At 48.7% G+C, this 14,446-nt stretch overlaps 1 protein-coding gene and 1 long non-coding RNA gene across 4 annotated transcripts; one reads left to right on the forward strand and one right to left on the reverse strand.

Annotated features, from left to right (window-relative positions):
* The first annotated feature begins 1,723 nt into the window (after nucleotides 1-1,723).
* On the forward strand, nucleotides 1,724-12,239 carry LOC144267676 (uncharacterized). The gene is made up of 3 exons (XR_013346648.1): nucleotides 1,724-3,459; nucleotides 4,431-4,946; nucleotides 11,617-12,239. It is a non-coding gene; the product is annotated as an uncharacterized LOC144267676 (long non-coding RNA).
* Nucleotides 12,240-12,326: 87 nt separating this feature from the next.
* Nucleotides 12,327-14,402, reverse strand: LOC144267673 (uncharacterized). Of its 3 annotated transcripts, none has more exons than XM_077821835.1 (2): nucleotides 13,411-14,402; nucleotides 12,327-12,849 (listed from the first exon to the last, which is right to left on the reverse strand). In XM_077821835.1, the coding sequence occupies exons 1-2, from the start codon at nucleotides 13,911-13,913 to the stop codon at nucleotides 12,564-12,566; spliced, it is 789 nt and encodes a 262-aa protein (XP_077677961.1). In that variant the 5' UTR covers nucleotides 13,914-14,402; the 3' UTR covers nucleotides 12,327-12,563. The 3 variants fall into 3 exon arrangements, with proteins under 3 accessions (XP_077677961.1, XP_077677963.1, XP_077677962.1); XM_077821837.1 differs by having other exon boundaries at nucleotides 13,353-14,402; XM_077821836.1 differs by having other exon boundaries at nucleotides 13,290-14,402.
* Between the last annotated feature and the right edge of the window lie 44 nt (nucleotides 14,403-14,446).

Here is a 14,446-nt window from a genome sequence, read left to right on the forward strand (position 1 = left end):
GTTTGTGGGCCTCTTACCTCATTTATGGCAGAAGTCAAAATATACATAGGTTTCAGAGTAACAGCCATGTTAGTCTGTAGTCGCAAAAAGAAAAGGAGTACTTGTGGCACCTTAGAGACTAACCAGTTTATTTGAGCATAAGCTTTCATGAGCTGTAAATTGGTTAGTTTCTAAGGTGCCACAAGTACTCCTTTTCTTTTTTTGAAAATATACATAGTAAATGAAGTAAGGGATTGCAGGAAAAGAGGATAGTCTGATGATTGAGGCAGTTGACTGCTGCACCGGTTAACTGTATTTTATTCTCTCTGCTATGGAATACATCTATGATGGGCAGTTCATTTACATTTTTACAATTGGTCACTAATTGTTCCTTGTGTTCTGGGTTTTGATGAGAGGCGTGGGGCCAGATTTGAAGAAGTGCTGAGAGCTCACAGCTGTAACTAAAGTCAATTAGTGTTGTAAAAGTGTTAAGAACAATGAAAAAATCAGGCCCTGCCATCTTAAGTTAGCCACCCAAACTTAGTGGGCACTTGATAATTTTGGCCTTATTCTCTACCTCAGGTTTCAGAGTAACAGCCGTGTTAGTCTGTATTCGCAAAAAGAAAAGGAGTACTTGTGGTACCTTAGAGACTAACCAATTTATTTGAGCATAAGCTTTCGTGAGCTACAGCTCACTTCATCAAGGGGAAATAGGCTACCTTGCATAATGACTAAGCCACTCCCAGTCTCTATTCAAGCCTAAGTTAATTGTATCCAATTTGCAAATGAATTCCAATTCAGCAGTTTCTCGCTGGAGTCTGGATTTGAAGTTTTTTTGTTGTAAAATAGCGACTTTCATGTCTGTAATCATGTGACCAGAGAGATTGAAGTGTTCTCCGACTGGTTTATGAATGTTATAATTCTTGACATCTGATTTGTCAAACACAAAAAAAACACAAGTTTTCCAAAGAGACTGTCCAGTTGACCAATGTACATGGCAGAGGGGCATTGCTGGCACATGATGGCATATATCACATTGGTGGATGTGCAGGCGAACGAGCCTCTGATAGTGTGGCTGATGTGATTAGGCCCTGTGATGGTGTCCCCTGAATAGATATGTGGGCACAGTTGGCAACGGGCTTTGTTGCAAGGATAGGTTCCTGGGTTAGTGGTTCTGTTGTGTGGTATGTGGTTGCTGGTGAGTATTTGCTGCAGGTTGGGGGGCTGTCTGTAGGCAAGGACTGGCCTGTCTCCCAAGATTTGTGAGAGTGTTGGGTCATCCTTCAGGATAGGTTGTAGATCCTTAATAATGCGTTGGAGGGGTTTTAGTTGGGGGCCGAAGGTGACGGTCAACAAAAAAACTTCAAATCCAGACTCCAGTGAGAAACTGCTGAATTGGAATTCATTTGCAAATTGGATACAATTAACTTAGGCTTGAATAGAGACTGGGAGTGGCTTAGTCATTATGCAAGGTAGCCTATTTCCCCTTGTTTCCCCCCCCCCCCCCGATGTTCTTGTTAAACCCTGGATTTGTGCTGGAAATGGCACACCGTGATTATCATACACATTTTAAGGAGAGTGGTCACTTTAGATAAGCTATTACCAGCAGGAGAGTGGGGTGGGAGGAGGTATTTTTTTCATGCTTTGTGTGTATATTAGATCTTCTAAACTTTCCACAGTATGCATCTGATGAAGTGAGCTGTAGCTCACGAAAGCTTATGCTCAAATAAATTGGTTAGTCTCTAAGGTGCCACAAGTACTCCTTTTCTTTATTCTCTACCTCAGTTTCCTATCTGTAAAATGGTGGTAAATACCCATCAACTGCTTTCACATATGTGAAGAATAAATTAATTGTTTGTGAAGCACTTTGATACTATGATATGAGCACTATAGAAATGCCCATGAAGAAAGGAATAATTTTTGAGTTATTGCATATGTCTAGTTAACTGTAGGTGTGTATGTACCAGTGCATGGACAGTGGAGAACTTTTATCCCTAGTCATAGCCCTAAGGTAGCCTCCTCTGTGGTAGCCGCCTTGACCCCCATCTCATTTCCCTCCCAGCTAGTGAATAGGGGTTTGAACAGAATAGTTTCTGCCCTGTCATCCTGACCATATTACCCTCTTCCTTAAATCTCTCTACTAGCTGCCACTTCTCTGTCACATCAAATACAAGTGTCTGGTCCATACCTTTTAAGGCCCTTTCTAACTCAGTCCAGCCCTTCTTTTCTACTTGCCATCTGCTCTGCCAATAATGCTGTTTTCCAATGGTTACTTGTCTGCTTCTTCCAAATGACTTCCTTTTACTTGGAACACCCTTTCTGAACTTGTCAGTAAACCCCAGACCCTCTTCTTCAAATGCTTCAAGACCCAGTTCTCTGGTGATACTTATGGGAAACTGCCAAATGCTAATGGCTAGGTAGATGAGTTTTGCCTGATGTTTACCTACCTTATATTTTGTGTATTTTTATAATTAAAAAAAAAGTAAATGGACCAACTTGGAACCAGGTATCTGCACCTATAGTTGGCTTATATCAATGTACATTCTTGTTAGTTTTCCTCCCTCTCCGTCCCTTCTAATTGTTTGTTATAGCTATTTGTAGCTAGTCTGAGGCCTGGTCTACACTACTAGTTTGTCAAATTTAGCAGCATTAAATCAAATTAATCCTGCACCTGTCCACACAACAAAGCCATTTTTGTCAACATAAAGGGTTCTTAAAATTGATTTCTGTACTCCTCCCTGACAAGGGGATTAGTGCTGAAATTGACATCGCCATTTCAAATTAGCGTTAGTGTGGACGCAATTCGATGGCATTGGCCTCCGGGATCTATCCCACATTGCACCATTTTGACTGCTCTGGACAGCACTCTGAACTTGCACTGGCCAGGTATACAGGAAAAGACACGGGAACTTTTGAATCTCATTTCCTGTTTGGCCAGGCGAGCTCATCAGCACAGGTAACCATGCAGTCCCAGAATTGAAAAAGAGCTCCAACATGGACTGAACGGGAGGTACTGGATCTGATCACTGTATGGGGAGAGGAATCTGTGCTATCAGAACTATGTTCCAAAAGACAAAATGCCAAAAGTTTTCAAAAAGATCTCCAAGGCCATGAGGGACAGAAGCTACAGCAGGGACGCAACACAGTGCCGCTTGAAACTTAAGGAGCTCAGACAAGCGTACCAGAAAACCAAAGAATTAAACGGATGCTCCAGGACAGAGCCCCAGACATGCCACTTCTATGCTGAGCTGCATGCAATTCTAGGAGGGGCCGCCACCACTACCCCACCCCTGTCCGTGGACTCCGATGATTGGGCACTCTCCACCATGCCTGAGGATTTTGTGGATGGGGGAGATGAGGAGGAGGACGAGCTTGAGGAGAGCACACAGCAGCACACCATTCTCCCCAACAGCCAGGATCTTTTCATCACCCTGACTGAAATACCCTCCCAACCCAACGAAGCGTGAGAAGGGACCTCTGGTGAGTGTACCTTTTTAAATATAATACATGTTTTAAAAACAAGTGTTTTTTAATGATTAAGTAGCCCTGAGGACTTGGGATGCATTCGTGGCCAGTACAGCTACTGGAAAAGTCTGTTAACGTGTCTAGGGATGGAGCGGAAATCCTCCAGGGACATCTCCATGAAGCTCTCCTGGAGGTACTCTAAAAGCCTTTGCAGAAGGTTTCTGGGGAGAGCAGCCTTATTCCGTCCTCCCTGGTGGGACACTTTACTTGCTACTAGCATGGCGTGGTAATCTGGTATCATTGCATGACCATGCCTGGCAGCGTATGGTCCCGGTGTTTCCTGGCATTCAAGTAACATCCATTCTTTATCTCTCTGTTATCCTTAGGAGAGTGATATCGTTCACGGTAACCTGGTTGAAATAGGGGAATTAATTAAGGGGACATTCAGAGGTGGGTGTTCCTACTGGGCTATTTGCCTGTCCCTGAAAAGAAATCCTCCCCGCAGTTAGCCACGTGGTGGGAGGGAGGGGCATTGGCGCTGAGCTGTTCACGTTTGGCTAGCAGGGACCTTCCCTGATACCAGCCACACGGTGGGGGGAGGAGTAAAGCGATCATCCCAGAGAATTCGATGGTGGGAGGGGGTTAGTTTGGTTTCTGCTGCTGCACGTTAACACGAAAACCGCAGCACTAAATGGCCAACTCAACAGGCTTTGCTTGGTGTGGGAAAGGAGGGTGCTGTTACGAAGGTTGCAGAAGCCGAAAGACTATGGCTTACCATGGGTGTCTGCAAGCTGAATTCTGTTGCCTGGCCCTGCGTGTGTGATCTCTAACACCAAAACCGCAGGCACTCAATATATAAGATGAAAAATGCCACCTTGTACCAATTTCACATGTGCTATGTAATGTGAATAGTGGTGTTCACTGTGAAAGAGTATAGTCATTTGTTCTGTAAAATGTATCTTCACTCCCTTTTTTCCTTCCCACAGCTGCAAATGTTTCAAGCCTCCCTCCTCCGTCCCAAAGGCTATCTCAGATAAGGCAGCGAAAAAAACGCACGCACGATGAAATGTTCTCTGAGCTCATGCAGTCATCCGGCACTGACAGAGCTCAGCAGAATGTGTGGAGGGACACAGGAGCACAGTACAGGAAAGCGGCCAATGAACATGAGGACAGGAGGGATGATCAAGATGAGAGATGGTGGCAGGGAGATCAGAGGAGGCAGGATGCAACGCTGGGGTTACTGTGGGATTAAACGAACATGCTTTGGCGTCTGGTGGAGGTTCAGAAACGGCAGCAGGATCACAGACTGCCGCTGCAGCTCCTGTTTAACCATCCTCCCTCCTCCCCAGATGCCCAAGAATGCCGGGCGGGGAGGCTCCGGGCACCCAACCACTCCACCCCAAGTGGACAGCCCAAGCAACAGAAGGCTGTCATTCAAGAAGTTTTGAAGTGGCCTTTTCCTTCTCTCCTTCCTTCCTCCCACACTCCACCTGGGCTACCTTGTGAGTTATCTCCCTATTTTTATAATCAAATAATAAAGAATACATGTTTTTTAAACGATAATGACTTTATTTCCTTTGCAAGCAAGCTGTGATCAAAGGGGGGAGGGCGAGTGGCTTACAGGGAATTAGTCAAATAAGGGGGTGGGTTTTCATCAAGGAGAAACAAACAGAAGTGTCACACGGTACCCTGGCCAGTCAAGAAACTGGTTTTCAAAGCTTCTCTGATGCGCAGCACTTTCTGCTGTGCTCTTCTAATTGCCCTGGTGTCTGGCTGCGCGTATTCAGCAGCCAGGCGATTTGCCTCACCTCCCACTCCACCATAAACGTCTCCCCCTTACTCTCACAGAGATTGTGGAACACACAGCAAGCAGCAATAACAATGGGAATATTGGTTTTGCTAAGGTCTGAGCTTGTCAGTAAACTGCACCAGCGACCCTTTAAACGTCCAAATGCGCACTACCACCATTCTGCACTTGCTCAGCCTATAGTTGAACAGCTTCTTACTACTGTCCAGGGTGCCTGTGTATGGCTTCATGAGTCAGGGCATTAAGAGGTAGGCTGGGTCTCCAAGGATAACTACAGGCATTTCAACATCCCCAACAGTTATTTTCTGGTCTGGTAAGTAAATCCCTTCCTGCAGCCGTTTAAACCGACCAGAGTTCCTGAAGACGCGAGCGTCATGAACTTTTCCCAGCCATCCCACATTGATGTTGGTGAAACGTCCCTTGTGATTCACCAGTGCTTGCAGCACCATTGAAAAGTACCCCTTGGGGTTTATGAACTGGCTGCCCTGGTGGTCCAGTCCCAAGATAGGGATATGTGTTCCATCTATAGCCCCACCACAGTTAGGGAATCCCATTAGAGCAAAGCCATCTACTATGACCTGCACATTTCCCAGAGTCACTACCATTGATAGCAGCAGCTCAATGATTGCGTTGGCTTCTTGCATCACAGCAACCCCCACAGTAGATTTGCCCACTCCAAATTGATTCCCGACTGACCGGTAGCTGTCTGGTGTTGCAAGCTTCCACAGAGCTATTGTCACTCGCTTGTGAACTGTGAGGGTTGCTCTCATCTTGGTATTCTTGCACTTCAGGGCAGGGGAAAGCGAGTCACAAAGTTCCATGAAAGTGCCCGTATGCATGTGAAAGTTTTGGAGCTACTGGGAATCATCCCAGACCTGCAACACTATGCAGTCCCACCAGTCTGTACTTGTTTCCCCAAGCCCAGAATCAGCATTCCACGGCATGAGCCTGCCCCATTGATACCATGATCTCCAAATTGCCGGGGACTGCTGTTTTAGAGAAATCTGTGTCCATGTCCTCATCACTCTCGTCACCGTGCTGCTGTCGCCTCCTTGCCTGGTTTTTCAGGTTCTGGTTCTGCATAAACTGCACGATAATGTGTGAGGTGTTTATAATGGTCATAACTGCTGCAGTGAGCTGAACGGGCTCCATGCTTGCCATGCTATGGCGTCTGCTTGGGCAATCCAGGGAAAAGGGCGTGAAATGATTGTCTGCCGTTGCTTTCATGGAGGGAGTATTGACTGATGACAATTACCCATAACCACCTGTGACAAATTTTTGGCCCCATCAGGCATTGGGAGCTCAGCCCAGAATTCCAATGGGTAGCAGGGACTACAGGAATGTGGGATAGCTACCTACAGTGCACCGCTCAGGATATCGACGCTTGCCATGGTACTGTGGACGCACACTGCCAAATTAATGTGCTTAGTGTGGACACATGAACTCGACTTTATACAATCTGTTCCCAAAAATCGACTTCAAGTTGCAGTGGGGGAGGTTTAGATTGGATATTAGGAAAAACTTTTTCACTAAGAGGGTGGTGAAACACTGGAATGTGTTACCTAGGGAGGTGGTAGAATCTCCTTCCTTAGAGGTTTTTAAGGTCAGGCTTGACAAAGCCCTGGCTGGGATGATTTAACTGGGAATTGGTCCTGCTTCGAGCAGGGGGTTGGACTAGATGACCTTCAGGGGTCCCTTCCAACCCTGATATTCTATGATTCTGTAAAATCAGAGTAATTTCGTAGTGTAGACAAGGCCTTAGAGTATAAGACAGCCTTGAAGAATTTACCAACTATCTGTACAGCAACTGGGACAGTAATGGCTCAGTCCTGATTGGTGCTTCTTGTGTACTACTGTAATACTTACACTGAGAGAGGGTTTTAGTTGGGGGGGGGGGGACTTTGTCTACTACTTTACAGCAATGATTGTTAATCTCTGGATCAAGCCCTGCTATGGAGGTTGATGCCTTGGGAATACAGTAAAGAGGGAGTAATGCTCGGGGGCATCAAGCACCGAAACTCTATAGCTGAACCACTTCTCATCCTTTCCTCTGTCCGTCACATCCAGCCCTATTCCTCCCCCGCACGCTCTAGGTCCAGGGGAGGGAGTTGCCATAACAGCCTGGTGTGGGCAGGAATGCATGGACCGTGCACCCCTGCCCCACCCATGGCTTAGGCTTCCTACCCAGTGTGCCACAGCACCGTGCCAGGCTGCTGAGGGCTCATTTCTGCATCAGAGCCTCTAGATGCTACTGCCAGTGCCAAAGACCAGCCTCTCCACAGCTGGCTTTATGCACTCCAGGATGGCACCATGGCCAGCCTCATTCCTGGCCCCTGCCTTCCTCACCCTTGCTCATTTGGCTTCCCACCTGTCCCCAGTGCTGAGAGGAGCTGCCCCAGGTTGTGGCAGGCAGACCAGGGCCTAGCCATGCTCCCTCCGAGCAGGAGCCCATACCTCCCTCAGACTGCTCCTCTCCATAGCCCTTGGCTTATGGCTTCCTGTGATTCAGAGAGGAGCAGCAGTGGGTGCCAGTAGGGGTTCCAAGTTGGCAGTTAGAGTGGGATCTGGGTCCCAGTCTTGTGACATAGTTCCTGGGGTGTGGTCATGTCATTTTGGTGTAAAGCAAGTATTGGTGAGTGGACCAGACTTGATTGGTGTTGTGACCTGGCACAGAGGGTCACAATGCTACTGAAATTTAGCCTAGCTGCCTCTCTAGCATTGTGGTGGGGCAAGTGGGCTAAGTTTCAGTGGTGTTGCAACCTTGTGTGGTAAGTGCTGGTGTACCAAGGATTTTAGGTGCCAGAGTAATGTTCTTGACTGATCTGACATTATCACACCCTTGTTGGGAACCAAACACAAATAATGGCACACTCTCTTAGATCTAACTCATGTCTACTTATTATGACTTACCACTCCCACTGGCTACTGTCCTCTTCAGAGGGCAGAGTTAAGGGTTTGTCATGGTGGTGGGGGAGGGTACCTTAACACTATTGCCTGTTTCTCAACAGGTTAGTTTAGTGCCTCTCTCCGTTTCAGAATGACACCCGGCACCACTGGGAAGCCTTAATTTAATGAAGTTTTGGAGCATTTAATTTTATAGAACTAGATGTGTGTGTTTGGTGTCTGGCAAAGGGATTGATTTCATACATGCACCATGCCTAGCACAGTACAGCTCCACTTTTCTTGATAGAGTGCAGCTGCACTAAAAATAATGAAAAGAGAGATGGTTTTGTTTAGCATAGCATTTGACAAAGGCTCAGTGCTACAAAGGTATTTAGGCTCCTAATGACCACTGAAATCAGTGAAAGTAAGGAGCCCTAATGCCTTTGTGGATCTAGGCTTCACACCGTAGCATTCTGCTTCCCTCAACCCTTCCCTGGATTCTAGCATAGAGCTACACTGAAGAGTGTGGAGGAGGTGGGATCCTAACTAGAGAGGCGGAGTAAGCCTTTTTCTGGCCAGTAAGGGTATATCTACATAGCAATGTAAACACAGGTCTGAGCCCAGGCTCAAGCCAAACTCTCCCGACCCCCCCCCCCCCCGCCCAATGTTCTCATTGCAACTGTGCTTATTTAGGGCTTGGACTCAGGGTCTGAGCCAGTGATGAGCTGCCAAAATCTTAACAACGGGTTCCCTCCTTGCCCCACAAGGGGGTCGTTGCCCACCCCTGCCCCCTGGGACTCCTGCCCCATCCAACCCCCCCACGTTCCTTGACTCCCCCCCCAGGACCTCTTCCCTATCCACCCCCCACCCCTGTCCCCTGACTGCCCCCAGAACCAGGAGGGTCTCGTGGGCCACCGTAGTGGGTGCCCACCCCACCCCTAAGAGCCAGAGGCAGCTGCCGGGGGGTGAGGTGGGGAGTCCTGGCGGTGCTTACCTGTGGCAGCTCCCAGGAAGCATCCAGCAGCTCCCTCTGGCTCCTAGGGGCGGGGGAGCATAGCTGGGGGGGAGCGGCTGCTCCCCCACTGATCACATCAAAAGTGGCACCTTGGGCGCCAACTCCCGGGGTACTCCGGGGCTGGAGCACCCACAGGGAAAATTGGTGGGTGCAGAGCACCCAGCGGCAGCTCCCCACCCAGTGCCACGCCCGGTCCTAGGTCACCTCGCCTCCGCTCCGCCTCCTCCCCTGAACACACCGCCCTGCTCTACTTCTCCAAGCCCCCCCTCAGCTTCCCGCGAATCAGCTGTTCGGTGGGAAGCCTGGGAGGGCTGAGAAGCAGGCCGCGGCTTCCAGCTTAGGCCGAGGGTGGTGGAGGTGAGCTGGGTGTGGAGTGGTTCCCCTGCGCACCCCCCCCTCCTGGGTTACCTGCTGCGACACGGGCGGCCCTCCTCGCGCTCCCCTGCCCCAGTCACCTCCGCTCTGCCTCCCTGGGCCTGAGTGGGGCGGTGCATTCAGGGGAGGAGGCGGAGCAGGGGTGAGGTGAGCTTGGGTCAGGGAGCTGCCGGTGGGTGCTCTGCACCCACCGAATTTTCCCCTTGGGTGCTCCAGGGCTGGAGCACCCGTGGAGTCGGCGCCTAAGGCGCCACTTTGGACTGGTTAAATTTAGAAGCCCTTTTAGAACCGGTTGTCCCTCGCGGAACAACTGGTTCTAAAAGGGCTTCTAAGTTTAACAACCGGTTCTAGCGAACTGGCTCCAGCTCACCACTGGTCTGAGCCCATGTTAAGCTGGCACTTAGGGTCCAAGCCCTATTGCTTTCCTGCGTACATACAGCCACAGCTTGACGCAGGTCCTGGAAGTCTTCTGGATGTATCCCACAGTTCCTTGGGGCAACTTTCTTAGTCCTCTATGCTGACAATCTGCAATGAACTCTATTGTGGATGGAAGCCACACCTCCCTTTTGAGGTCTGCATTAACTCATTGTCTTCTGAACTCTGATTTGGAAGCACAATATCAGAGAGCCTGTAGGGTTTTCAATGGAGACTGATTTGATAAAGCTTTTTAAAAAATTAGCTGCTTCCTGGTCACATGAGCACAGCACATATTGGTGAATCTGTGCTTCATGATGACCCGGTGAGCCAGGATAATGTCCTGCTGGCCCCTGAATCCAGCTTGAGGATTGATTGCAGCCAGCAGCAGGCTCGCAGCCAGCAGCAGGCTCGCAACCAGGATCATGAAGTGATTTTCTTAATGAAACCAGTCCCAGAGCAGCAACAGAATCTCAGTTCCAACTTGGAAAAGCTGTTGGATTTTTCCACCCCCCAGGAAGAACCTGCTGCGAAGCCTGCTGTGAACCTGCTGGAGACAGAAGCTGCCCCAGAGCCCAGTAAAGTGTATGATTCAAATTAACAGATTATTACAGTAACAGGAGGGATTTCTACTTTTAAGAAGTCAAGAAAAAACACTAAGCCCCAGCTATCAGTGGTTGGCCAGTAATGGCAGATTGTATCACAGCATCCAGGCATACCCCCTCCCCTGCCTCCCACCATGTGGAGTTCAAAATGGTGAACTGGAATTTCAAACTTCCATACACAGCTGTAAAGGCTATTTTAACTGTTAAGTCACAGAGGTTTGCTATGGTCATTCTTGTTTTCCTTTGAGTATTTGGAAATGTGCCACTCCGCAATCACTCTTCCTGGGTCTACACAGCTGCCTGTAGAACAGTGAACTAAGAGTGTGTGTTTGGGAAACAGTATTCTGTTTCCAAATTTAGTCCATTTCAGTTAGAGGTAATCCATGCAGGGGTGGATTAAAGCTGCAGCTTTCCGTGAGTTTTCCATGCAGCAATATCAGGGTAAGCCATGTGTGCTCTCATAGAGCATCATGTTATTCCATCATGGATTAGGACCCAATCCTGATTGCTGATAGCTGCAAATTTTCCCTGAAGCAGGAACTCCAGATGGTTTGTCACATTGTGGAGAAGAGTGTATTTTCTAGGCCCCCCAATGTATAGCTGATTAGTCCACTCCACTCACGAATGTGCTGTTCGGTCACTATTCATTTGAATACTTCTGCTGCATACATTGCAAGTTTCCCTCCAGCAGCTTGAAATAACATCTCTCTGGGCTACTTGGGCACCACAAGACCTGTCATGTCTTCCAAAATATGAAAGGACTGAAATGACAGAAAACATTTTGCTGCATGGGTCCTATACAAACCCCTACCCACTCACATGCCAATTAGGATATTTTTATGAAGCAGAGTAAAGGTTTTAATTTTAAATTTACCATTGCCTCTGCACTTCTGTAACTACTATTAATAAGGCTGTGTCCACCAGAGAAAGTGTGAGGACTGAAGCATCCCCTTCAGAATATGTGCAGGTTCACTTTAGAACTATTTTATTTACTTGACATTCTACAGTTATTAATTCTGTGCTCCTCCACAGAGCTACTTTAAACAATAACTCTGTTTCCTGTCCTATTTCAGGACCCTCAACCTATACTGCCTGGGTTCTTCAGAAACTCCATCCCTGGGCCAACACACCCTCATAGACCATTCCAAAAGCACGTTTCCATGAAGAACTCATGGCTGATGTTCTTGCAGGGCAGAGCAGCTGTTCAAGGACCAGAAGAAGAGGGATGAAAGACTGGAAAAATAGAATGGTCACAGGCAGGCAGAGAGGCTGAAGCCCAGCTGGAGGTGCGTGTTTCAGTGAGGGAGCTGGCACATGCACTGCAGTAAGATAAGGGAGGAATATAGAGCCCAACAGAGAGAACTGTTCCAGCAACTCCTGTCTGTAATGGCTGCAAGAGCACTGGCTCCTGCTGCCTCTCACCATGGCATGATGCCCCAGCAACATACACTTAGCCAAGCAGTAGTTTGCACGACTCCATGCAGCGGTGCAGGAGAGGGATGCATTCAGGACTGGGTAAGGCAACTAACCCCTGTGCAGTTTTCTCTCTGGTGGAAACCTCCCTCTCCCCCACCACAAAGTGAGGGCTAAAACTGTAAAGAAAGGAAAGGAGAACTTGGGGGCCAGGAGACATGCAGTGATAGGGGGATTGTGTTGAGTATTAACTATTTCCTGCCCTTTTTGGGGGGCGTGGGATGGGGCTGATTTTGTAATGGCAGTTGGCCTGCCCAAGACAGTGTGAGTGGTTTACTGTTTACATACCTGTTAACAAATAGAGAATATGTTTTATGTTTTCAAGAAAGTTTATTGCTATCAGTGCAACACATCATACAATCAGGATTTGAGATGAAGGTAAAAACATGTTATGGAGCAATTAAGCATGATAAAACAAACAGTATTCTTCTATTTGCTGCCGCCCCAACACATTTATTTTTCATCATGTTGATCAAGCATGACTATCAAGACTATTCCCCCTCCCAAGAATGAGCCAGTTTTCCCACCCAGCACATTTGTGCAGGTGCTATTTCCCCTCTTCCATTGGGCCATGCAAGTCCATAATGTAAGCACACAAAGCATCCCTTACGTTTGCTGCCCAGGTGCAATCAGCTCCTGCCGTGATAGCTGCACTTTCTGGCTGAGGGTACCGATCCTGTGTTCCCTTGCTGTCAGAGGTCCATTCAGGGGAAAATGGCTCGCCTCTGGCTTCACAAAGGTTGTGAAGAGCACAGCAAGCCACAGTAATGCGGACAGCATTGATGACACTGACATCCAAGCGGGTCTGTAAACACCTCCAACGTGATTTTAATCTGCCAAAAGCGCATTCAACAAGCATTCTACACCTGCTTAGAATGTAATTAAACCTTTTTTTGCCAGGGTCTTTGATATCAGGGTATGGTTTCATTAGCCAAGGCAAAAGAGGATATGCAGGGCCACCCAGAATAACACTGGGGACTGCAACACCATTTATATCAATGTCATTGGGTGGGAATAGTGTCCTAGCCTGTCCACGGATATAGACTCCAGAGTGGCGAAAAACTCTGGCATTGTGAACTTTTCCTGTACAGCCCACATTGACATTCATAAATCTGCCTCTGTGATCCACTAGTGCCTGCATAACAATGGAGTAGTACCCATTGCGATTTAGATACTCATGTGCTCCTTGGGGAGGGCAAGCTATGGGTACATGACTCCCATCAATGGCCCCCGCGCAGTTAGGAAACCCCATTCTCTCAAAGCCAGCAATTACCTCAGGAATATCTTTAATGCCCGCCACCTGGGGGTAAACCACACGCCGGATTGCCTCAGTTACCTCTGCCACCACTTTACCCACAGTTGACTTTCCAATCCCAAACTGGTTGGCAACAGACCTGTAGCAGTCTGGAGTAGCCAGCTTCCACACAGTTATAGCAACCCGCTTCTGGACTGGCAAAGGTGACCTCATGTGTGTCTCTTTACGCTGGAGGATGGGGGTAAGCTGCTCACAAAGCTCCAGAAATGTGGCTTTCTTCATGTGAAAGTACTGGACCCAGTGCTGGTCATCCCAAGTCTGCATGACAATGTGGTCCCACCAGTCTGTGCTTGTGACCCTGCACCAAAAGCAGCGGTCTACACAGGGGACATCAGCGGTTATGCCAATTATACTGAGCAATATCTGCCACTGAGAGTCCATGATGTCAGGGTACTCTTCCTCTTCTGCCTCCTCTTCCTCCTCCTCTTCCTGCAGATCCATCAGGAAATTAGTCAGGAACCTTCGGTGGCACAGAAAACGCCGCTGCACTGTCCACCAGCGCCTCACAGAAGCTCTGCCGGTTTCCTGACACAGAAGTGAAAGCGCAAGTAGGAGGAGTTCATCCAAAGGCGCCTCCTCCATGTTGCTGGCTCTGATGGCTAGGAGTGCACAGACCAAAATGACTGCTAGGCAGCTTGTGGGGGGAGGAAGAAGGGGGGCAGTTCACGTTTCCTATAACGAGCATGGTGGGCAGTAGAGTTTTCCCACAGTACAACATGGTCTAGGGCTAGAGTGTCGACATGGGCAGTGGGAGGAGTGCCAGGCACTCCGGGATAGGGTGACTTTGACTTGGGACTGTGCGCTGCAGTGTGGTTGCCAGATCCCTAGGCTCAAGCCTGAGTCAGAAAATGTTTTAACCTAGGGTTAAAATGCAGTGTAGACGCTCCAACCCAGGGTTCCCTGACACAGGTCAGCTGACTTGAGTTCCAAGAACCCGAGCTGCTGAGTAGCCACAGAGCCTGAGGCACTATCTACACTGCAGGGGGGCGTCTCATGCCCCCACCAGTGTGGGCTCGCGGGGAGGGGGGCATCCCCAGCATCCACCAGCCATAGCTCTGCCCCGGCGGGGGGTGTGGGGACAGCGCAGGGCCGGGGCGGGGCCGCCGGCTCCTTCT

Source organism: Eretmochelys imbricata, chromosome 7, assembly GCF_965152235.1.
Source record: "Eretmochelys imbricata isolate rEreImb1 chromosome 7, rEreImb1.hap1, whole genome shotgun sequence".
Classification (NCBI taxonomy): domain Eukaryota; kingdom Metazoa; phylum Chordata; order Testudines; family Cheloniidae; genus Eretmochelys; species Eretmochelys imbricata.